The sequence below is a fragment of the Buteo buteo genome, chromosome 27, assembly GCF_964188355.1.
Source record: "Buteo buteo chromosome 27, bButBut1.hap1.1, whole genome shotgun sequence".
Classification (NCBI taxonomy): Eukaryota; Metazoa; Chordata; class Aves; order Accipitriformes; family Accipitridae; genus Buteo; species Buteo buteo.
The window spans coordinates 2,265,884-2,289,637 of NC_134197.1; the positions used below are offsets into that span (position 1 = coordinate 2,265,884).

Here is a 23,754-nt window from a genome sequence, read left to right on the forward strand (position 1 = left end):
GGAGGCTTCGCCACCATCACCTGCTAACGCTTTCGCGCTGGCTGAGATCTTTCGAGCAGGCTCCCTTGCAGGTGGGACGGGTCGATGCACTACTTTGGCTCTCAGAAACCCAAGGGGTTTGAATCCCAGCAGGCACTACAGGAAGAAAAACGCCTCGTGGGGTGATGTCAACCTGTGCAGACGGGAGTTTGGGAGTCTTCGCTTTTGGGACACGTGTGATGGCACAAAGCAAGATGGGCACAGCCAAGCCGTCTAGTCCTGCTGAGCACGAACCTGCCTGTTGGCTGCACCAGCTGTACGGCTGAGCGAGGCTCCTCAACCTCGGAGCTGCCACGTCCCAGAGCTTCCCATCCTTGGCCATCTCTTCAGTGCAATCATCTTCCTTGGGATGGGGGTTTCGCGCAGCAATTAGCGACCAGGTCAGCGCAGCCCTCTCAAACCTCTCTCTTGAGAGTCACCGGCGCAGAAGACACGCGCCTGCTCTTGCCGTCCCTGCCGTGCGTGAGACGGGCAGCCCGGTGGGACCCCCACGCCGCTGCGTGGGGACGGTCCCCAGCCCCGAGCCCCTGGCCGGGACCGCGAGCAGCTGCGCTGGCGGCTGGGGAGCTCTTCCGCAGCCTGCCCCGGGGGACAAGCAGCTGATGGGGCCTGGCTGTAAAATCTTGGATGACATTTTCTCTCTCCTCACCTTTGATCCTGGTAAACGTGCTCTGGGCGCTGCGATCTGACTGAGAATCTCTCTGTGCGCAGATGTCCTGCAAAAACTACACCCACAGCTGTAAATCGCAAAGCCCTCCCCAATCTGGTGGTTAGCAACAATAAATAATGATTTTTCTAATGGGAACTGGCCAGCATTCAATCCACTCCTTGATTATTTTTTTTTTAAGCAAAGACTATTTATATCGAGAGGCTTGCAATAAGTAAGACTGTCCAATTTACTCGAGATCAAAAAGCAGCCAAAGGGGGAGATTTCTGGAAGCTCAAGCTACGGGGACTCGCATTGGAGCAGGCAGACCCCGAACCGAGATCACAGCACCATCAATGCCCACGAAGCACCAAAACCGTGGGGTGTCCCGGCTCCTCGGGCTCCCCGCTTCAGGTCTTGTGAGGACATGGGTGGGTGGGCGAGCACAGGAAGGGGACGGTGCAGAGACGCGCCTACGCAGTGTGTGTTTCAGTCGTCATCGCCCAAATCTCCCTCACCGTAGGTGGCCCAAGACGGTCCGGCACACCGGGACCAGCACACTCTGCCTATGGCACGACCAGCACAACCCCACGGGAATCCAGTGGGGAACAGACATCCATCCTCCCGGTGCGCTCTCCGCTCTGCCGAGCCGGCGGGCTGCCGAGCCCCTCCTCTCTGACGTTTCCAAACTCACTAAGCCTTTTTCCTTACAAACGTGGTGAACTAGGCAAGAAGAGTAAGTTCACACTTGAAAAAAAAGAAAAAACTTTTTTCTTTAAAGCACAACTTTTTTTGGGTTCCTGACAAAGCAATATTCTCCAGGCCAGTTGGAATCTGGAAAAATACACTTACTCAGCCTAGCCACCATGACTCCAATAACAATTATAAAATGTCCAATAAAACTTGCATGTAATGTCAATTCAAATCTTGAAAAGCAGAATTAAGTGGTATATCAACATTAAACTTTATTGCTTCCTTTGCAGAGCAGAAGTATTGTCAATAAAAGTCATTCTGAATGAAGAAAAGGGCAGTAAATATTAAATAAACAGGTTTTTGTTGAAATGCTATAAATGCACCAGAGCTGCATTTTACACTGGGACCCTTTTTTCCTTTGCAGACTCCCCTCATGATAGAAATAAGTCAGTAATTGCAAACTATCAATAAAGCGCCAATTAAAGGGTGGTTAGATGCATGCATTTACAATATGTCATTATGAGCCTTTATTGTATGTAGTTGGCTTTTTCAGATCCCACTGGCTCCATCTGAAGTCGCCCAGCACACCAACAGTCGTGCTGCTCGTTAGGGGCCCTTGGAGGAGCCGTGAGGGTGCTGGAGGCGAGGGCCAGCCCCAGAGCCCTGGCCGGGGTCTCGGGGTACAGCCCCTGTGTGCCCCGGGACACGGCAAGGATGGAGAAACCCAGAGCCGAGAGGGGGATGAGAGAGGAGTGTTTGGTCCGGCTTTTCGGTCACGGAAGTTTCTTCTGGCAGAGATGGGAAGACAAAGCATCGCTATCTCAGGCCATTACGCTATCATTTTTCTGCCAACGCAGAAGTGAGCAGAGCACGACAGCAATGCCCTGAGACACGACAGCCGTGCCAAAGCCGGGGAATTTGGCAACACGGTTTGTTTTCTGACAGGCCACTCACCGTGGTGTGCTCTGCTCCTCTCTAGGTCTACTCACCTTAGAAAGAGCCATCACCGCCCTCCCTACACTTCCTTAGATGCAAAAGTATTTCTACTCGCAATTCCTGCTTCCTAATCCGATCTCCACCATGTCTCAAGAGCCGCCTGCTTCTGCAACAAGCAGCCGACAGAGATGGGATGTTTTGCTTTGTCCATGAGACAAAAGAGCAAGTTTTTTTAGGGTTGGGCTGAATCTAATCCTCCCAGTGACACCGAAAACCTCAGGTGCGATGCCCGTCGCAAACACAACTGGCACCTCGTGGAGCTATGCCCCGAGACCTCTTTGGGTCAGACCTCTTCTGCCCTGCTGCCGGGAACTCCAGCTGCCTGAGAAGATCCATCCCAACAAAAAACATCCTGACACGAAAAGGTGTGTGTTGAGCGAGCAAAGGTACAAGCTGTACGTTCAGTGGTACCCAGGCACAACGGGATGCATTTCTGGAGCAGGAGACGGAGTGGGCATCTCTGCGAGGGCACAAATCCTGCAGGTTTTATGTCAGCCCTTTAAAATCCGATCAGCATTTTTGTGGTTTACCGGTAAGAGTTTATAAGCTATTCTCCAGTTTAATCATCACACGTCTTTACAGGAAGCAGGAACAGCTACCGAGTATGAATTTCATGATGCTGAAATGATATTGGACGAACACCGCAGTCAGCAAGGGCTGCGCTTCTGCGAGTCAGAGTGGCTGGGGTTGACTGAGCTCTTTGCTGGGTCAGAGATGACAGAAATCAGATGCGGAGCAGGGAAGTATATACGCAGGAGCTTCTGTCCTCTGACTTTCGCACAGATATATTTATTTCATGTATAAAAAACCCCCAACAAAATCGACTGGAATGTGAATGCCATTAATTTTTGAAGAAATTAGTTTCACTATGAACCTAGGCTCAGTAAACCTGGTGGTTGTAAAAAGCAGCTCAAATGTTTTCAGAGATATTGAATGTTAAACATAAAAAAAATCCCTTCAAAGAGTGAAAGATGTCTACAAAAATTAACTTTCAGAGAAATTGCAAGTATTCATCCTAGCCTTCCACAGCTGCCGGATCAGACCCTTTGCACTAGTCCTGGGCTGACATTTCTCTGCCATTCATATGAATGGAAACCAAACCAGCGGCAAGGGAAACAAACCTCCAGCAACACACTAAGAGCAGCCATGCCGGCGCAAACCACCCGAGAGCCAACAGTTAATAGCTGTGAATCATCTTAATTCACTCGAGCCTGAACTCTTGACCTGCCGATTGAGTCAGTTCCTCTGGATGCTGCTCCTGCTCGGAGAAGACGGGCTCCAGCGAACCACACCACCGCCACCGCTCCCAGCACGCGTGCCCGCGTCCTGGCTGCCGCTTACGGAGCCGGCGTTGGGAATGTGTGTCTGCATCTCGGCCATCCAGGTCCCAGCACACCCTATGGCCCCCAGGCGCAGGGAGAGGTTTTACACCCTTCAAACACCCTCTGCTCCGTCCTGGGTGAAGACGTGACCCTTAGGAAGGAAACCCGGGAGCATCTCACCTGGAAGAGGATCTGCAAGAGGCCGTGTACGATGCACATCCGCCTTCCCAGGAAGAGAAAGAACGGCACCACCAGCTCGATGAAGTGATTGACCAGGGTCTCAAACTGATGAAACCACCACGGCGAGCGATGCATGAAGTAGGCGATGGGGTTGGGCACTGGCTGCGTCTGAAAGACGGAAGAAAACAAGAATCAGTCCCCCTCCAAGGCTCATCATTGCGGGGAGCTACAGAGCTCTTGGCCTTTTTCCTTGTTTCTTTCCCCAAGTCTGCTCACAGAAGAACCATCCTTTGCCTCTGGGCACTAATTTCTTTTTAGAGAAAATTGCTTCGTTCAATTTTCTTCATGCAAACCCAAGGAATTTTTAAACCAACACACCATCTAAAAACCAAGAGTTTTAATTTTCTCTTTTTTCATCATTACCAAACCCCACTCATCTGAAATTAAACCACTATTATTTAATACTGAAATGTTACACATAGCTCGACACCGACGGATGTTAAACTGCTCTGCATGACTGCTGAATATCATCAGAGCAACTAAGCAGATACAGAAACTGAGAAAAAGATTTTCTCAGGGTCACACAGTAGGTCAAACACAGCCAGGAATGGAAACCAGATTTCGAGACCTAGGAGATATTCTTTCAAAATGTTTAAATTTGAAATAAATGTGGTGGTAGAGTTGCTTTCCAAAATCGTAATTTGGGAGAGGGAAGTGTAATGCCTCTAAACATGCTATATTGGTTAAGGTATTTACATACTGGCCTTGTGACAATATTATTCTTCTATCAGCCTGACATTTTTTGACACCAGGAGATCTTCCATCCAGTACAATAAAGTTGCAAATTTTACAAAGGAAACAAAACCAAATATTCATTGGTTAATAACTGCCACCCTTAGAAATGCTGCAATTTTAGCAGAAAGAAAGAAGTTACCAATTTATCTTAGCCTATCTGACAAGCTCAAATTCGCTAGTATTGTTTTAGAACTGCGACAAAAAAAAAGAGAGGATGAAGATGCAAATTTTAATTGAAGGAGACACAACACATCTTTAAATTATTTGTAGTTAAATCAAAAATACAAACAAAACAGGGAAAATACTGTACGATGCATGGCAACTGAGCGTGCTTCCACTGCCAAATCCCACAACTATTGTAATTCCTTATTAGCAAAGCTGGGATTAATAAAGCTGTTGCTTTATATGGGTTGGAGGCTGCTGTAACCCCTTAGGACAGGAGACCGCATCCTTCCTTCCTCGGACAGCGGTGCCGGATGGAGCGGTGTCGGGGTCAAGGAGCTCTGCCAAGTCCGCTCCGGCAAGGGGTGGGGGTCAGGGCTCCCCCCATCCCGGGGCAGCAGCAGCCCCGGGTGCCACCGAGGGTCCTTCCCCTCCGCACGGGACCTGTTTCGAGTTAATCTGCTTGCTGGACTGCTCTTGAGCATTCCCAGAATGTCAGGGAGGCTCACAAGGAGATTTTTTTACCTTCATCCCAAATTGCTGAGAAATGCTTTTATGCTTCCAAAACGGCAGGTTGCTTTCTTGGCTTCTTCTATTTTTAAATTTTTTTTAAGTGCTTTAACCAAAACTGACCTAGATGAGGTATCAGCCCTACAGGTTGTAATATTTAGCCCGAGATGAGCCGGTTTCCAGTGCGTAACTGCCCGATTCTAACACGCCAGAGCCGCAGGAAGGTGGCATTCCTGCTTATCCCCTCCTGCAACGCAGCCACCGCCTGTCTCCCCATCGGCAGCGTGCCTGGATCCGCTCCCTTCGACGCAGGCAGCACTTACAGCCAGGGACCACGGAGAACAGGCAGTATTACGCATGTAATTACATACCTACTTACACACGTAATTAACTCTCGTAAGGCGATGGCGCTGAGCAGTTATATATTTGACTGTGGCTTTGCAGGGCTGGGCTGACACTGTTTAATTTTAAAGCAAGGACCGTCCTTAGCTATCGAACATGCCATTCGGTTCCCCCATCCCCTGGCTCTCCATCACAGACTCACGCTGATGCCCTCACCCGTCAAGGCCAACTGCAGCCAGCAAATCCCGCTCGTTGCTTTGGGCTGGGACTCAAGACATCTTCCCCCCAGCCTGCTGTGCTTAAGGGCAGAAAGATAAAATTCTTGCCTCTAGACCCAGTGCAGCGGGTCTAGACAAGAAGCAGAAGAAAGTTCTGGGTTTGGGGTCACGCTGCAGCCACGTGGGGGCTCGTGTGGGAACAGCCCAGGCTGGCCAGCTGGGGCTGCTGTGGCTTATGGCTTTTAGCGGCAGCCTAATTCTTCTCCTGAAGTAGAAATGGGGAAAAAGGAGAAGCAAAGTACAGAAATCTGGCGTGGGTTAATGATTCGCTCCCAGGTGCTATAGCATTTCCATCCTTCACCTTATCAGTGCTGACACTATCACAGTGTCAGTGGGGGCAATGCTGTGCGACAGGCAAGATAACTCAAATGACAAGCAAGACCGAAAGTCTAGAACAGCAGCAGACACACCACAAATAACACAGGGTTCCTCGGCATTTGTTTTGACAGAGGGAAAGAAATGCCTTTGATAAGAGCAGCGCTGGTGATGGAGCCTCTGGGGGCACTATCAGTGAGGGACCCTTCCTCCCCACCGCTGCGGCCACTTCTCCGGTGCGTAAACCTCAAGTACGTAAAACAAAACACAGCGATAGAGAAGCGATTCACGTGTATCAGAAATTCGTTAAAAGGCTGCGGGGGGAGGAGAGCGCTCTGTGTGTGTGTGTGTTCCTCCCAATGCCTTCCAGATGCTGCGAGCACTGGGTGTAGCGCGGCACAGGTTTCCCGGGGAGAAAGCCGTGTTTACTCGGGAAGGGGGTGTTGAGGCAAGAGCAAAGACCCAGAGCAACGTGTGAATCACAGCGGCCCCGAACGCAGGCACCTGGGATACTGGAAAGGTTGCTGGTTCCTTCCTCTGCCCCAGTCAACCGCTGCCCAGGGGTGCTGGGGGCACCCGACGGCCCGTCCGGTGGGTCCCGCTGGGGCTGGGGGAGAGCACCCGGGGTGCATCGCTGGGGTTGGAGAGGGTACCTGCCCACCCCAGGCATGCCTAGTGCTTTCCCAGTGTAATCATATCCTACGGAAACATCGCGGAGGTGTCGGAGGCGGCGGTGTCAGAACCCGGGAGGAGGGAAAAGCATTCCAGGATCACTTCACCCGCCTTGTCTCGCTGGGGATTTTGAGCTTTACGCTTTGCTTTGTGGCTGCTTTGCAAGGAAAAGCATCCTAGGAAGCGGCCAGGAGTTCCCCTCCATCGAGAACTGTGAACTCCTGACACACACTGACACAGAAAAAACGCAGCTCCAAGTCAGATGCAACTAAATAAACAAGCCCAAGGCAGACGCATGGCGAGAGGAACAGAGCAGAGCCCTTGTCTCCAACAAGCCTCATTTCTGGATACCTCTGTGAAACATAAAATGTTTTTAAATAAAAAAACGATTAGCCAAAACCAGCTTCATGTGTCAGCACAAGGTGCAATGTAATAAACTTCCTGCCTCCCTCACACCTCCAGCAGCCGGAGAAAAACTGCGCTGCAAATGCGTTTTGAAATCAGATTGGGGAAAATTAATTCCATAATTCACGGGGCAGATTTGTAACGTGTGACTGCGGGGCGACACTCGGCGGGGGCGGCTGAATGGATTCTGGGTCGCCAGCTAAGGCATGTTCTCTGGCTTGTATCTACCAGGTTTTATGAGGGCTGGTAACAGATTCTAAAAATATGCACAATAAACTGTTTTTTCTCCCTAAGGGGTCTATGGTTTAATTATGTTCTTAGTGAGAACCATTAAAGTGCTAAGTACCTGAAGACTCCTAATTTACTAAACTATACGCTACTAAAACCCAACAGAAGGCTATTATACACCAGAGTAAACGCTCTTCTCTGGGACTGTAAACGCACATGGTCTCTCCTCTCAGCCTCCTTATTGGTATGGCATTACATAAACTCCGACGGCGTATTTAATCCCAGTGTTAGATACCCCAGCTCAGCCTAGGGAAATCTCCAGGCTCTCCTACACGTGTGCATGAAAACAAGTCCCACATTGTCCTCGAACAACCCACTGCTCAGACAGGGCTGGCGATGTTATTCTTACAGCGTGAGCGGCACAAATCCCATGCAAGTAACCGAGCCGCATGGGAGGCGAAGTCGGAGGGGAGGGAAGACCCTCTTCTCTCAAGATCACAAACGAGGAGGAGCCCAGAGCTAGATCAAGTAAGTTTTATCCTTTGCAACGACGGGGTTTTACCTTCCTTCTCTCCGCCATAAACCGCGGCACGGCTTCAGGAGCCTCTGTTGTATCTGCTCGCTCGGCTGAGCACCTCAACAGCTCGAACTCACAAGGCGTCTTTCAAAACACGGCAGCAAGTTATGAATGAATCAGTTTCAGAAAGGTGAACAAAAAATCCATTATTCTACCTGTTTGTATAAGGTAAACTCCTATTATCTATTGATTCAGATAACCAAAAGTATACTTGGCATTAATATTAAAACAACGCTAAGGACAGCCTTTCAAAGTATCACCCTGGGTGCCCATCACAGAAATCTGGCTTGGGGAAAAACAAAGCGAGCCATAAATAATTCCTATACACTCTAGATACTATCATTTCTTTCCCCATTGAAAGGCACCTACTTAACCAAACCACTCCAATCTGAGCACACTTAATGGCAGAAAGATCTTGAAAAACAGCAGGAAATGGAACAACAGCAAATATTAATAAATTATGAGAGGAAGCAACTATTCGGTCAAAAGAAATAGGATTCATGTGGCGCAACAAATACTTCAGTAACAGCTTGCGGGCACCGGAGACTCCAACAGTCAAAAGAGAGGGAAGCCTTTGGCACAAACAGAAAGGTGTGAAGAACAGCAGTACCCTGGAAAACCAGGCTGAGAGGTATTATTGAATGTTTTCCCGAGCGTTTGTGGAAGGTACAGATGAACTGTAAAGCACAGTACTCCAGCTTCCCAAGGCACTGAGGCATGAACTCATCTTCTCAGCTTCAAAGAAAAACTCTCAGTTCTCTATACTCTGGACCAAAAAATAAAAGGGATTCTCCATCACAGAGCATAATTTGATCAACATGATCCAACAGGCTGTTTCTCTGCCAGTCTATTCTGCTTTAGATCTTGACCCTTCCTCCTTACGCATCTGCAGATCAAAGCTCCACTTTCCCAAGCCCGAGCAGAAACGGCTTCCCAGCCCCGGGCAGAAGAGCAAGAGGCAGCAAGCAGAAAGGAGATAAACTGGGTCACTCCCAGCTGCTGGGAAGTGTGGGAAGATGCGTGTCTTGACTGAAGTCAGACCATCTCGTGCTGTACAGTAACCAACGACTCCTGCAAAACACCCTTCTTCATAACAGGGGGGATTACGGAGAGCTGCTGCTTCCTCGCTGCTCGCTGGTGAGGCTTTGTGGTAGGTGCTCAACGTGTGCAGCAACCTTGATTGATGAACAACCTAGCGATTTTGCACAAAGATACACATGTAGGCAAGGGTTTTGAAAGGAAATTGAGCAGCAAACTGCTCAGCCTCTTGTGTAAATCCCAGCGGTACCTTGTGCCATGTGTATTTTATACATACATTCATGCGCACAAGGCTCCACGTGCATGCTGCTAACATACTTGCATACACAACAGCTAACCGGCTAAAAATAGGCCCTTTGAAACTAATTATTACTATGATTCCAATCAAAATAAAATCAAAAGAAAAAAAAAAAGTCGTATCTGTCTTAAAATGCACAGAGACCTAATGTCCGGGTGGGTCACAAGGGGTCGGCTCTTCAGTCACACAATATCAATATAATTAAGTCTTACTAGATTTATCCAAAAGAAAAGTTACCTATATGTTCTTGCTGGGCAGAGCTTCCCTTGTCCAGTCAATAGTAATATTCAGTTCATAGAAAAACATACTGGAATCTGCCTGCTTTAAGACAGCAACCCAAGCCAAGGAGATGTGTGTTTGACTCGGTGCCAGCACGACCATAAAATGTTGGCAATTTAGTAGAGACGTAGTGCCGCGCCACTCTCCCAAAGGACCTAAATAAACTTCAGATGTAGAACATATATTTTTACTTTTTATATATATAAATCTGCTGTTTCATTTTTAACTCCTTTCCCCAGCCGTCCCTCCGTCTAAGGTTTTCCAAAGCTGAAACAGGTCCCTACTTTTCCCGGCTGAGCGAAGCCTCAGCAATGAAAAGTTAAAAGCATGAAAAATCAAGAAATGATTCACGTCTGGGCGTTGGGTTTCTTGGGGAATGATGGCTGCACATGTGGCTACAAATGCCGAAGGGGAAAAGGTCTTGGGAGAAAATTCTGCTGTGCAATTTCATGCCTTGGCGTTATAAAATATACCGAGGAATCTTTTTTTCCTGTTCACTAAGTTGCACTTGCAAAGTCACCAGCGTAGGTGAAACCTTCCTGCCACATCTGTGACATTTAGCTACAAAGCCAAGCTTTGCTCATGATGAGTCAGCCCTGATTTACACCAGCACGAGCGAGGATGTACTTCAGCAGGGGTACACCGAAATGAGGGATTTCTGAATTCCAACTAGTTGGGTGGGGGCAGAAGGATCTATAGCTGCACTGTTTGCTTTTCCAGACTGCACCCTACCTCCTGGTCAGAGCTATCCTTCTCCAATAACAAAGACCACATTTCCACGGCCCACAGCATACCTGTTTATTGACACTATTCCTCCATAGCATGCCTCCGAGCTGCTCGCTGTATATAGAGTTAATTGTGGATGTATTACAGATTCACCTATTTATTCTGTACATTCTTGGAGGAGTCCAGAGCTAAAATTACACAAGGAACCGCTGAAATGTTCAGGCTATTTATTTGTTCAAAATCCCTCTAAAATAATTAGCAGGGCCTGGAACAGACATCTTGGCTCTGGCGGGGCCAGAAGAAGCTGGTGCAACCAACTGCGGGTCATTACTGCCTTTGGGGAGGAGGCCTGTTGATTAAGAGCACCAGAGATGGGTCACGTTTGGTTTAGGGAGCGGACCAGGCTGGAAGGTAAGTCTGTAAGAGACAGGAGCTAAGGGCAATACACGCTTACCAAGAAGGTCCCATCCCAAAGGCAATGGGGAAGCTGCAGCAATCCTTCTCCAGGTTTGTGATATCCAGTTGCCAAAAGATGGTGCTTTCCTGGTGCATCTCCTACGCCGAGATTTTCCTACACAGCGATGTGCTCCCTGGCCCAGCGCTCTCCGATGGAGCTCACCTTCCCTGGCGGATCGTGAGGCAGGTCGCTCACCAATATTTTAAATTGCCATTTAAAAGCATATTGCAAATGTGATCCTTTAATTGGTCACTATTATGGCTCTCTATTAGAGAAGACAAGTTTTTCCACACAAGGTAAGCCCTTGCGAAAGCACTGAAAATGTTTAAAAACAACCCAGTCCTGATATATTTATTATATATTTCTCTATATATAAATAATTTCATGAAAAGGAACGTACTGAGTGGAAACTCCATTTAAAATGTGATCCCAGATGGTGGCAAAGCTCTAAAATTGCAAGGCAACATGTAAAGAAAGATTAACGACCTCAAACAGGCACAAATTTATGAGGTGAAAGCCCCTGTAATCCTAGAGAAAAATGATACCAAACGTTAGACTAGACAGCTAGAAAATACCTCTGCTTAGTTCATGTGGCCTCTGCCATTTTACATTTTCTTTTAATACACATTACTTTTGGGTTCATTTAGTCTTTTCTCCTGCAGGCCAGAGGTATCGCTTTGGTACATGAGCACGATGATGGATTTGCCAGCTCCCACCAGGTACCCCCTTACGAGCAACTGGTAAATCGGATAACAGGCAACAGCTATGCTGCCACATCCCGGGAATAAGCAGCCAAAAGGAGAGAAAACGGAGCCAGGACACCACGTCAAGCATTTATCATCACTGCAAGACCCAAAGCTCCACCATCAAGTGGACTGAGATGACATTTCCAACACTAAAACTCATGCAGTTCCTTATTCTGCCCGAGTACAAAACGTTTCGAAGGAAAGGATGTCAACATTTCACCCCAAAGAGCATGGGTCACCCCAGCGACCAGCATCTTCCATGCTCTTAACTCCAGCTAGGACCAGATGGGACCTCTGGGTCCCACAGCCCATTTCCTCGAGATCTCTGGCACCTTGAAGGATCCCTTGATAATCCTGACCTGTTCATCCCTCGGGTGATTCCCCTCTGTGGCCTCTGCAAGGTCACTTGCATGGTCTCCTCTGGACCATTTTACTACGATATTTTTCTGCGAGAATTTTCAATGAACTGGGATTTTCTGACCTTTTCAGCAGAGTTCCTGGCACGCTCTAGTTGATAACACAGCCGTGGAATGATACCAAAATTAGTGTGTTTTTAAACCAGTGCAAACAAAAGGATATTCAGTCAACACCACACAGCAAGACAGCACAGAGCCAGCGCTGCTGTCACGCAGGGCTGCTTTGCTGAGCTCACTGTTTCAAACCACGGTTATTCTCTGGTTTGCTGTAGCCCTTGGATGTAGCAGATGAGCAGGGAGCTTTGGACGCAGCACTGGGATGCTGCCTGCTACGGGCAATGGACAACCATTACCTGGGGGTACAACAAGGACAAGGACTGTTTTCCATCAGAAGTTGCAGAGCCCTGGGCTGTGACGGTGTTCTGCTGCCAACAGATACAGCCATAACTACCAGAGGGTCGAAAAGTATTTAAAATTCATTTTAAGTACTAAAAATACAGATCACAGGCTGCCCTAAGCAGCTGAAACTGAACCTACAGTGTAGAAGAAGGTCAGAAGAGGAGAAGGAGGAAAAACTGTCTGCCATATTAAAAAAGAAGACAAGCTTGCAATCAATTAGAAAAAAGTCCATATCCCCAGAGCACAGCCTGCTCTCCCTGCTGAGGATGTACAGGCAAATCGTCTTCTGGGTCTCTCGGTACAACTTCGCTATGTCCAGTTGAGAACAAGTGCAGTAAGGGGAGATACCCTGCTGAGAAGCACGTTCCTCTGCCACCCCTGCGAGCAGTCAGGATGCCTGTGGGGACCGTGGCAGCTGCCGGGTTATTTTCAGCCTTTCTACTCTCATCCAAAAGGTGCCAGCGCTCCCCCCTTTCCAGCGTGGAAGGCTGTGAGGTTTCCTGCAGCAGGGAAAGCCCCAGATACAGATGCCTGCGATAACAGAGCTGGAAGGGTCACGTATGTCATCCTTGCGGATCTGCCCCAAACTCCCAAGTTATTGCCAAACCAGCCAGTGCCCATTTTCCATCTACACCAAATACCGTCACGATGCAGCGTGGTCCCTTCTCTCTCTTTGGGGATGTGCTCCGAAGGGCAAATCCACTGCTTTAGAGAGAGGGTGCAAGAACATCTTTCCGAATGTCTTTCCAACCTCTGTGCCTGCTCAGGCAGACCCAGGGCTTTCACCTACCATCCACGACTCTAAAAATGGACCATGGCTGCTCTCCCAGAGCCCTCATTACTTCACTTTTTTTCCTTTTTAAAAGTCCAGTGCTAAAACCAGGATTGTATCTCCTTCAGAAGGCTTGCTTTTTCTTTGGTGTGTGCTCATAAATACGATGTTCAGCACCAGGCCAAGGAACACATGGGCAAAACCCGCGGGCGGCAAACGCCAGCAAAGCCCCCGGCTCGTGCCTGTGTTTGGATTAGGCAGTTTCGTGGCCTGGACGTTTACAGTTGGGTTAGTTTGGTTTTTTTTTTTTTCACAACTTGAGACAAACAGTGGGATCTTTCATAAAACGTGTTCACAAAGGGTAAATTGTGCCATTAGGAACCGACTACCTGGACAGCCATTTGAATTCTCCGAACTGGAACGCTACCGCGGTCCATGCCAAATCCAGTGCCGGGGGTAGGAGGGGGAACTTGGCGTCACGGGCTGCCTCGTTTAACTCTCCAACTGCCCGAGAGACTGAGTACACTCAACATCATCTGCTTCAAATGCGGCTATTTCAACCAGCCAGCTGGTTTGAGCAGTCATTGCTGTAAATGAAACATCCAAAGGGTGGAAGGGTACGGTGGGAAAAGCGTCCTGGTGCTGGGTACCTCTGCGAGACACCTGGGCTTTACTGAGAAGTCAGAAAAAGGAGGAGAATAATGTAAATTGAAACATTCATATTAAAATGAAACAAAAGAGTGATCCCAACGCTAACCAGGTGTTTTTGCAAGGCTGGAAAGGGTGAAACTAGTTGAAGACAGTCAGCTCCCATCCATCCTCCTGGATGTTTGTACAAAGAGCTGCCACGTTTTCCCATAACGCTGTTAATGGTAACTTAAAACATCCTTCCAAAATAACAAAACCCCCTGAACTGACTCTTCACTCCAACAGAGAGGTGCAAAAAATGGATGGCTATCATTAGGAATACATGTTTTTGTTGTGAGTCCCAGCACGCAGCCTTTGAGAAGCCCAGGGTAAGTCTTCTGGGGTGGGTAAGATTAATACATTTTTATTTCTTTATTATCTGGTCATTAAGGGCAAGATGAAAATAAAAGTCCTTGGGATTTGAGAAAGTATAGGGAATGGAGCTACTCTACCCATCTCTACTGAGAAGCACACCCAAGTACCTCCCGGAGCAGACAGAAGATGTCTGTGCTCCTGTAGACCTCACCTCTTTGCTTTAGACACTGAAATAGAGATTTGTAACACATTCTCATCTTGTTTCACATGTTCTTCCAGCCCATTTTTCAGCAGTAATGCCTGACAACTCCGCCACATACGTTTTCCGATTTATTGACAGGCCTTGCATGGTTATAATGAAGATGTAATTTTTTTTGTTAATCCAAAACGGTTATGCCAATTCAATCCAAGTTTAATATACAGATAAAATAACATGTGGTATATCTTATACCTATTCTCCTCTAGAAAATACATTGATATAAACACCAGGATAACTCTGCCCATTCTAGTCCACAGTATTTTACAAATTTAGCTGTTCCTTTGTAGCTGAAGCAGTGCAGCTTTTGGATACACTGTAAGCAGGCAAAAAGATTTCTCTGCGATACTTGGTCAAAAGGGCCTTTCAAACAGGCATAGAAATTAGTCATCCCTTTCACTGGGTACTTAGTGATGCTCACGCTAAGGCTGCTTTACTCTGCTAGAGGCACCAGCTCCACAGGACACGCTGCGGCTGATTCAGGAGAATTCAGGCCTGAATCTCCTGTTCATCTAGGAGCACTTATAGAGCAGGATGTGATAAAAATAATCCTTTTGTTTCCTAGGGAAAAAAAGAAAGAAAAAAATCTGCCAAAGCATAAGAGTCTGGAAAGCAGCGAATGTCACCTCCTGCGTTGGCCATTCTCCCCCGCGTGAACAAGAAAGCAGGAAAAACCAGGTAGCTGTCCCAGAGATGTAACCAAAAGCTTAGCAGAGCTGACTTCTGTTTTAAGCTTTCTCCCTAATAACAAAGGAAGCAGACTGAAAGAATTTAGGACAAGTGAAATGATTCACTAGAAAACTCTTTGCCATGAGGAGCCGACACGCAAACTCTTTTAACAGTTGGATGAACCCAGCAGCCAGTTCTCTCTCTCGCCAACGAATCGCACCTCTACAGCCACTTAAACAGGCACTGCCTCTTCTCGTGTGGAAATCATTCCAGTAACTTTTTTTTTTTTTTAATTAAAGGGTTAAAATAGTGACTTCTTGCAAAGACATGACAATTTGCTAGGAAGTAATACGCACACGTAGTGACACAGATAGAAATATTAAATTCTGCTAATGCCAGGAAACAGGCTTGGGCACCTTTGGACATCTGGATACAAAAGTGTGCTTGTTATAAATGTCCTCGTCCTGCTTAAGGCCTTCCTCGGGTAAAAATAATAATTACCTATATTTTTAAGGACAATTTAGGAATGGAAATTTCTACAGTACACTCTTAATAACTCTGGTGGTTTACCTTCCAGCACAAAAACGTGACAGATTTTAAGGAGCACGTGCTGGAGTAGCTTGTTAACCAAGAGGGACTTTAGGTCGCCCACAGGGTTGGGTGAAGTCTCTCCCACCAGCACCAACCAATGCGCATCTGAACGTTCAAATCCTTTTGCCTCGAGGTCCGTCAAGTATTGCACTTGTGTAATCGCCTTGCTTGTTTTGTAAGTGTTGCTTGTTTCTATGCTTTTCTTAAAAAAAAAAAAAAAAAAAAAAAAAAAAAAAAGGAATTCTGTAGACAGATAAATTCCACCCAATAAATGTGTCGCTCCGCTATCCCTGCGGACATAATAATGCCCTCACACTCGTCCCGAGTTGGAGAGCTTGCAAATCATCGTTATAAATAAGACTGCCGACCTAAGCCAAACATCTCATTTTTAATAAAGCCTTTTACCTCCTTTCCCAACGCCAAATAACGTCCCAGAGCAGGAGCTCCGAGCCCGAGCAACCCCGGGACGGCAGCCCCCTTCCTCCGGCTCTGCCTCCCGGCTCGGGGCCGCGGTGCCCGTGCCGGCCGGTCCCTGTGCCGCCGCGGGACTCGAGCCGTCGTGTTTACCCGGGGTGGGTTTCGGGGCTGAATTTCTCGCATATTCCCCTACCGCTGGCACCAGCCCCTCAGCCCCCCGGGAGAGGCGCGCGCCTGCCCCAAACACTGCGCCCATTGATGCCGCGGGGCTGGGGCGATGCTGGGAGGGGGGGGTGTGTGTGTTTGCCTGATGAAGTTAGGTTCTCGCCGGGTATTTAATATTCCCCGTCATGCAGGCCTGTTTCTCCTTGAGCCTGCCTGTCAGTTAAGCCCGGGGATGTTTATTTTAACGGCCACTTGTGGTCAAGGCTGGTGCCAGTTGTACGGCATCGGTTACGCAGATTTAACACTGGGGACTCGGCCCCCGGCTCCCAGAGCACGGAAGGCAGCCAGGGCCGCCCCGGCCTAATGCGAAACAACTGAAATCTTCCAGCAGTCCCTGCTCCAGCTTTAACCCTTGCCGGGCAGGAGCCGGGCTGCCTCCGCAGCACCGTCTCAGCCGCCGACAGCAGATGCTGTCCCTGTATCCCTTCCCCTTGGGTCTTCTCCGCTCTCCTGCTCCCCAAACCGCTCCCCCCAGCAGCAAAACGTCTCGTTGGGGTGATGATCTGAAAAGCTGCAAGAAGAAACAGAAAACTTATTCAGTTGCTTAAGGATGCAGCTTTTGCGGGGGGGGAAGGAGAGGATTTTTATCGCTTGTATGGATTTAGTATCACAGCAAACTTCTGCGGGGAGCGATGCCCCGGGGCGAGCGCGGGATGCTCTGCACCTCTGCCTGGCCAAGCCCCGGCCACCAACACGTCCCCTGCTGCTATCACCCAGTGACAAAAGGCCATATAACCCGGTGACAAAAGGCCAAACCATTCCAGCTCACACCCTCCTCCCTACGACAGGAGCCCGGCTTCAGTGCACCCTTCCTCCCCAAAACCAAGCCTCGTAGAGAGCAAACGCGCAGCGCAGCACGAGAGCCGGGAGGATGCTAAAATGTTAAATCAACTGTGTCCCACAGCACAATTATGCATCATTTTTGATCGTCTGGACGGTCTCCAAGATGCTAATCAGCCCCAGATTAAGTCATCAACCAAACTGATGAGCAATCACATTTTGTCAGGACAGCTGGACATCATTACTTGGGAGCTGATCTTTCACCGGCGAGGGAAGGCGGCTTTTTGCCATTGATGAAACTGGAAGAGAGGAAAGTGGGAGGACTACAGAGGACCTGCGCTGAGTTGCCGCAGTCTCTACACACCGGCAGCTCCAGCTCTCTGTCCTACATGTGCTCACAAAAATTGCCTCTTACCATCCCAGGGCAGCGACCGCTGCCTTTCACCAGGTCATCGCCGCCGTGCCGGTCCCGATCCATCGGCAATGACCGCTCCCCGTCTCCAAGCAAGCACGTGTTGAAGTGTTCTGCTGAACGACTACACACATCGAGAGGCAAACATCAGCCTGTGGAAGTGCTTTAACTTGACGATCACAGATACTGTTAATAACTATGTGGGACAATAATTAAGACACCCGCTAATGGTGGAGTACAGAGAAAATCTAAGTGTTGCAATGCTCAAATCCCAACTTCATTTGTTGAGAATTTGTTAATGGGAACAGATTCAAGGCTTGTTCACTATGTAGCCCTGCTGGGTTCGCGGAGTTCTAACTGAGATCAGAGCTTTTCTCTAAGACTTAAAACCTGCCCAGTAAATAATTTAAAACTGGAGGAGAAGCAGTCTAGATGTCTAATAAGGAGATACGAAATATGCCTAGAAGAATCAGTACAAAATACTCATCCTGAATTTCTTGCTCTAAAAATAATGCAATACGAAAAAAATATATGTATGCTGGCAATACTAATTAAGAGAAGGATTTCTTCACATATTTTAATACAGCTTAAGAGGAAATAAATTAACTAGAGTTGCTATCAGGGAATTCACTCCTTTCACAGATCTCAGACATGGATAACACAGCACCGCGTCTCCAAACAATTCCTTCCCTGTGGTTTTCTCATCTGCGTCAAGTTTTCCACAGCCAACGCACCCCATGCTTTCTTAGGCCGTACTGAGATACGAGAGGGTTCGACTCTCCCAGCCCTCCCCAGTGCCAGCGCACATCTGGCTGCCACACGGGAGCCAACGCTCAGCTGCCCCGTGTCCTCCCTCTATAACACGGCGATAGATTTTTAAGAGACGATCTTAATAGAAAGACTAAGAGGTGAGAACATAATTCACCACGTACAGCTGAAACTCTCCCATGCGTTTTATACGTGACTGTAATGCCCGAGTGGAACCTCCTCCGGGAACTTTACGTACAAGGAGGAGTTTCTCCTCCCAGCAAGCGAGAGTGCCCACCCGATGCAGAGCAGTAACTCCTTCGCTGCTTTAGCTGAACCTGGGCCAAGCACCTTCCTCAAATCTCGTTACCTGTAACAAACAGGGCATTTTCTAATCCCTACATTTTCATCCCACTGCATTTGCAATGTCTTTATCAGCTTCTGGAAGCAGATACAAAATTATATACAAATACGAGCACATAAATCAAAATAAAGCCCTACAAAAAAGACCAGCTACACCATCTCACCCAACAAACCCTCCTCCTGCCTTTCACATGTGCTTTTACTTAAACAAGAGATAAAGTTCTGTTATAGCCCAATCAATTTATTCCATTTTGCCATTAATCTTCTAAGTAAAATGGCCATATAAAGCACTCACTGCGATGTCAGCATCCTAAGTTTCTACAACAACCTAAGAATTGCCTAAATAAGAAAAAATATTCCAGTGCATCCCCAGCTGGCTGAGGCCACGTGTGAGCAGGGCTTGGACCAGGTGATGTCCGAGCTCTCACCCAACCTCTACCACTCTGCTCTGCTGCAAACAGCCCGCTCCTAGTCAATAATCTGATAAAACCCATTTCCAGCCCAGCCTGGCTCCTCTTCTTCCTCCCGCCTGCTCCGAGGCAGAGCGCGGCATCTCCTTGGCCACACATGTCGGGCAGAAACAGGCAAATCCTGCGTCCAGGTTTGGCTCCGTCGGGAACTCCCCTGCCAAGACGATGGGTTGCCTGGATGTGCACACCGGCAAAGGCAGCCGGGATCCATGCAGATGCACAGGGAAGGGGGATGATGACATTTAAGTCACAGCGAAGGCACAGTTACAGCCCAGCAGGACAACTGCCTGCAGCCTCTTTTTAATTCATTCCTCTAAAAAAAAAAAAAAAGGGAAAGAAAAAAAGAAGGGGAGAAACTGTCTGTTTCAGAGCAGGTGAGCAAGGTGATGGAGATGAAACAAGAACACAAGCTCAGATGCTTTAAAATAAAACACTGGGATTACGAAGGCAAAGCTGCATTGTGTTAAAATTCAAGACTAATTTAAAGTCTTGTTCCTTAGTGCAAAAGCTGGAAACAGGCCCAAGTGAACAGAGGAGGGAAAAAATAATAACCAGGCCAATTGTATATTTCTCCTAGAAATTCCATGTCAGAATGTACCTCGCGACTCACACTCGCAGGCTCCAATTTCAATAAATCAACACAGCGTGCAGGGTAACAGTAGCACAAGTCTTTCTCTCTTTCCATAATACACCCAGGTAAAATCACTGTGAAGCAAAGAACAAAATGCCCATTCTTTCTGGTGCTTGGCAAGGGGACAAATTACTTTCTGCACCTCTCTGTGTTGAAGGACTAGTTATTAAATACAGTCTAAGCTGCCTTTCCAGCTGTACTTAAATCAAGGACAAAATAAAGCAAACGCAACTGTCCACAAGAAATTCAGAGAGCAAAAGAGTAATGTTAGGATGAGGCCACCCCCACGCACGTCTCTGCCTACCCAAGTATTTAAATAATTTGGATTTGCAATGCAGAGCAAAGCCGTACAGCTCCATTACACAGAGCCACTGCCCATAACTGCACAGACCTGTGCAATGTGCCACAAGTTTTGCCAGTAATTTACGGATTATTCCAACTGTCTAAGCCCAGTCCTGAGCACCTCACTGCCAAGAAAGAGCAAACAAGAAGGTGAGAGTGAGCTCAGAGCTGTCCCATTTGCTCATCCCACACGCGTTTGCACAAAAAAACTGGTACTTTTGTTTGGATAGCAGTTTGTCCACGTCTGGGACCCAGTTATGCTGAATGCTGTGGAAATACCGAGGAAGTGACAGATCAGAGCAGAAAGCCTAATAAAGACATGGCATAACTTAAGGGAGGAAAGGAGCACAAAAAAAGTGACGTGGCTAAAATGCTGTATTAAATCAACGCTATATTAAATCAACGCCATCGGCCAGGATAGAAGAGGGGTCTCCCCGTCCCTTGGTCCCCCCGCCTACACCGCCTCTCCTGTAATGACATTTCATGCCACTTCTGCTACAAATCATTTTACATTTCCTTTATAATCCCTCTCCTCTGCGAGGCGTAACTTCGTTACCGGACGGCATCAGGAGCTGAAATGTGCCGCAGGTGTTATCTTGGAGGATGGAGGGCAGTGCCCCAAGCTCCCGCAAGCTGCCAGGAGGGAAGAGCCAGGGTTTGTAGCTGGCCTCTTCTTTTCTAACTCAGTGCCAATTTTGGGATAGCTGGTGGGAACAGAAAATGTCTGGAGAGAGTTTTAAAACATCAGATTTCTCCCCCCCCCCCCGCCCCCAAAACTTGAATTTTCAGTAAGTCTCTAGGAACATGGGCTTTTGGAAAGAGCAAAAAAATTCCATATCTACAGAAACGTGGTTTATTACAATCACAACCAGAATGTGCAAGTGGTCAGTGGGTCCAACCCCCTGAACCGCCTCTGGAAACCTCTCCCGAAAGCCATGTACCAGTGGAAGGAGTGGAAGATGTCCCACAGCCAGCGACCCTGCACGCTACAGAAACCCAGCAGGGAAAAGCAAAGACTTTAGGATCAGACTCTACCATAAAAAGAGCAATCAAATGAAATAAAGCCACAGGCTCGTCCTTTTGGGGGGCAACAGAAAGCAGCGTGCCATGCATAGGTAATTTGGATTTTCCATTACATTCTTCAGCATTTCTGCACAGAGGCAAACTTTCCCCGAATAACCCCTCAACTATTTGTTGTTATTAAATTACATCTTTAGCTTGCCACATAAAACACCTTTGAGACTTTGTGCCTTCCATAAAATATTTAAAAAGTAAGCTTCTCGCCCACACAAGCAGCTCAGTGCATTAAAAGTATGCACCAGCCCAAAAAGAAAAGAGTTGCTAGAACCTATCTATTAGTGATTAACACGTTTCCAAGTCGATGCACTAATTAAAATAAAATTTACAAATAAGTAAGCCAGGAAGTAAAACTCTTTAACAGCACTTGCCATTAAAACATCTATAGTTCACCATAGCCAGCAATTTCCTCCTATATTTAGGGGAAAAAATAGTTATGAACTGCTAACCGTTGCTTCATGTTAAGCTGGTACCCACTGTTAATAACCTCTCATTCCCAAGGATCAGGAACAAACTAGCAAACATGGGAAGAGCGGCCAACTCTGGAAAGCACCGAGAGCCCCTCCGGGTCAGACGGACCGGAGAGTCTGCGGCATCTCTGCGGTCGGAAGAAATGCTACAGAAAAACGTGGACAGGGATAATTTTAAGCAGCCTTATAAATTGGGACCACTTCAGTTCAATAATGATGACACTTCACAATCTGTCATCATCTTTTAGCAGATGCGCCCGGGCTGTGAACGCAGCCGAGCTGACGTCACCCCAGCCCCTCTCCCTCGTCCCCCCGACAATCCCTCCCCTCCACGCTGAACCATTTTTTCCACTTCCTCGCCTCACTGCCAGCATATGTATCAAAACTACCCAAATAATTTTCTCCATATAAACATTACTGTGGTTGATCTTATAGAACTTAATTATTTGAAGGCAATCCCACGTGAATAAAGAAATAAACCAGAATTTTCCAGTTAAAAAATAATAAAAAAAAGACTCGATAGTCTTATCCCAGAGCAGAAGTTCTTAATATGTAGCACACATGAAACTCATTTCTGATGTTCCCAACCAACAAAGCAACAGACGTTGTATGAACACACTCTTCTGCTCCTCAGCTGAGGGAGCACCAGCTTTGGTCCACTGCAGCAGCTCTTTTGCACACACACAAGCAGTTACAATGCACAAGCCCCACAGCTTCATGCGCAAAGCTGATATTCACACAGACAAATACATATTTAAACCCTGACTAAGGGTCTTCCCAGGGTCTTGACCCCGTGGACCAAAGTACAGAAGTGTCCTGCAGTTGCACACACATTTGCTCATGTCTTTTTGGAAGTCTGCATCTCTCCCAGATGCTACAATGGATACCTGGAACAGGCAGAGCAACGACCCAGTCCTGCGTTTCTTATAAAGCACCAAGGGCTAAAGTAATTCTACATAAACTTCTTATCCAACAGTACATCTTGACTTAAAAAGGACTGAACTCCAAAAACGTGATTCCAACACTCCATTCACCTGCAGCACGTCCAGCCGGTCCCTAAGACAACGCAACTGGGAGGCAGGAGGAAAAAGCCATGCATAGAAGTACCGTTTTATAAGCCCGCGTTTCACAGGACAGAAAGGAAAACCCGACCACATTTAGACAGAGGAGGCCAAGAGCTTTGAATGTAAATAGATTTCTCATTCTTCCCCATGAGGACAGAGACCCCAACAAGCCACTGGCACAGCACTCACATGGCAGATACAATTATCATCCTTCTTCCTTGCAGAAAGCAGGTTTTTGGCAATCGAGGAAACCGATACCAACTACCAAAGAGATTTGCGGAGGTTTGGGAGAATGGAAGTTAAGTCACTGCAAAGAGAACTCAAGAGCAGCCTGGTTATAAAATTCAGATTTGTATGAATTTGTTTTCAGCACTTTGGATCCCACAGCCAGCAAACATTTTGAAAGAATCTCATTAAAAATTCACTGTCCTCCTCTCATAAGCTTCGAGGGGAAAAGCAAAGAGCAACTGAGTTTCCAAACTATTTTAAGACTTGGATGAATTAATTAATACAGATAAACAAGCCCAGGAAAGGGGAGAAGCGGGGGCAAATCAGCCCCTGAAGGACTCCTTTCCCGGGCTCCCCGGATCGGTCACAAAGAAGCTAACAGGAATGTGAAACTTATGCTTTTGTTCTTATTCTGGTTACATTTAAAGAGGATTCTTAAATTATTAGGGACCTCTTTGTGCGGACGGTGCCAATAGGTGTCAGCTTGCAGCGAGCAGACCAGGAGCCGTTCGCAGGTATGCGCCTACGGCAGCCGCTGCTTTCCTCAATGGCTCAATGTTTTCTGCTCGTCCCAGCGTCGTGCCTGCTGCGGGCGGCACGGCGTGTTGTTGGAAGGAACTGGATCCCTCCCCTCCTCCCACCCTGGAACGGCTTTAATGAGGAGTGTGGTTCCCGGTGGATATGGAAAAACTAACATCGGCGGCTGCTGCTGCTGCTGG

General features: G+C 47.6%; 1 protein-coding gene across 2 annotated transcripts in view; it reads right to left on the reverse strand.

Moving 5' to 3' along the window:
• LMF1 (lipase maturation factor 1) overlaps positions 1 to 23,754 on the reverse strand; it is a 204,128-nt gene that overhangs the window by 59,553 nt on the left and 120,821 nt on the right. For both annotated transcript variants that reach the window (XM_075058539.1, XM_075058540.1), the window contains one exon: positions 3,877 to 4,044. In XM_075058539.1, the coding sequence (XP_074914640.1) occupies positions 3,877 to 4,044 (168 nt within the window). The remainder of the gene's footprint in view (positions 1 to 3,876; positions 4,045 to 23,754) is intronic.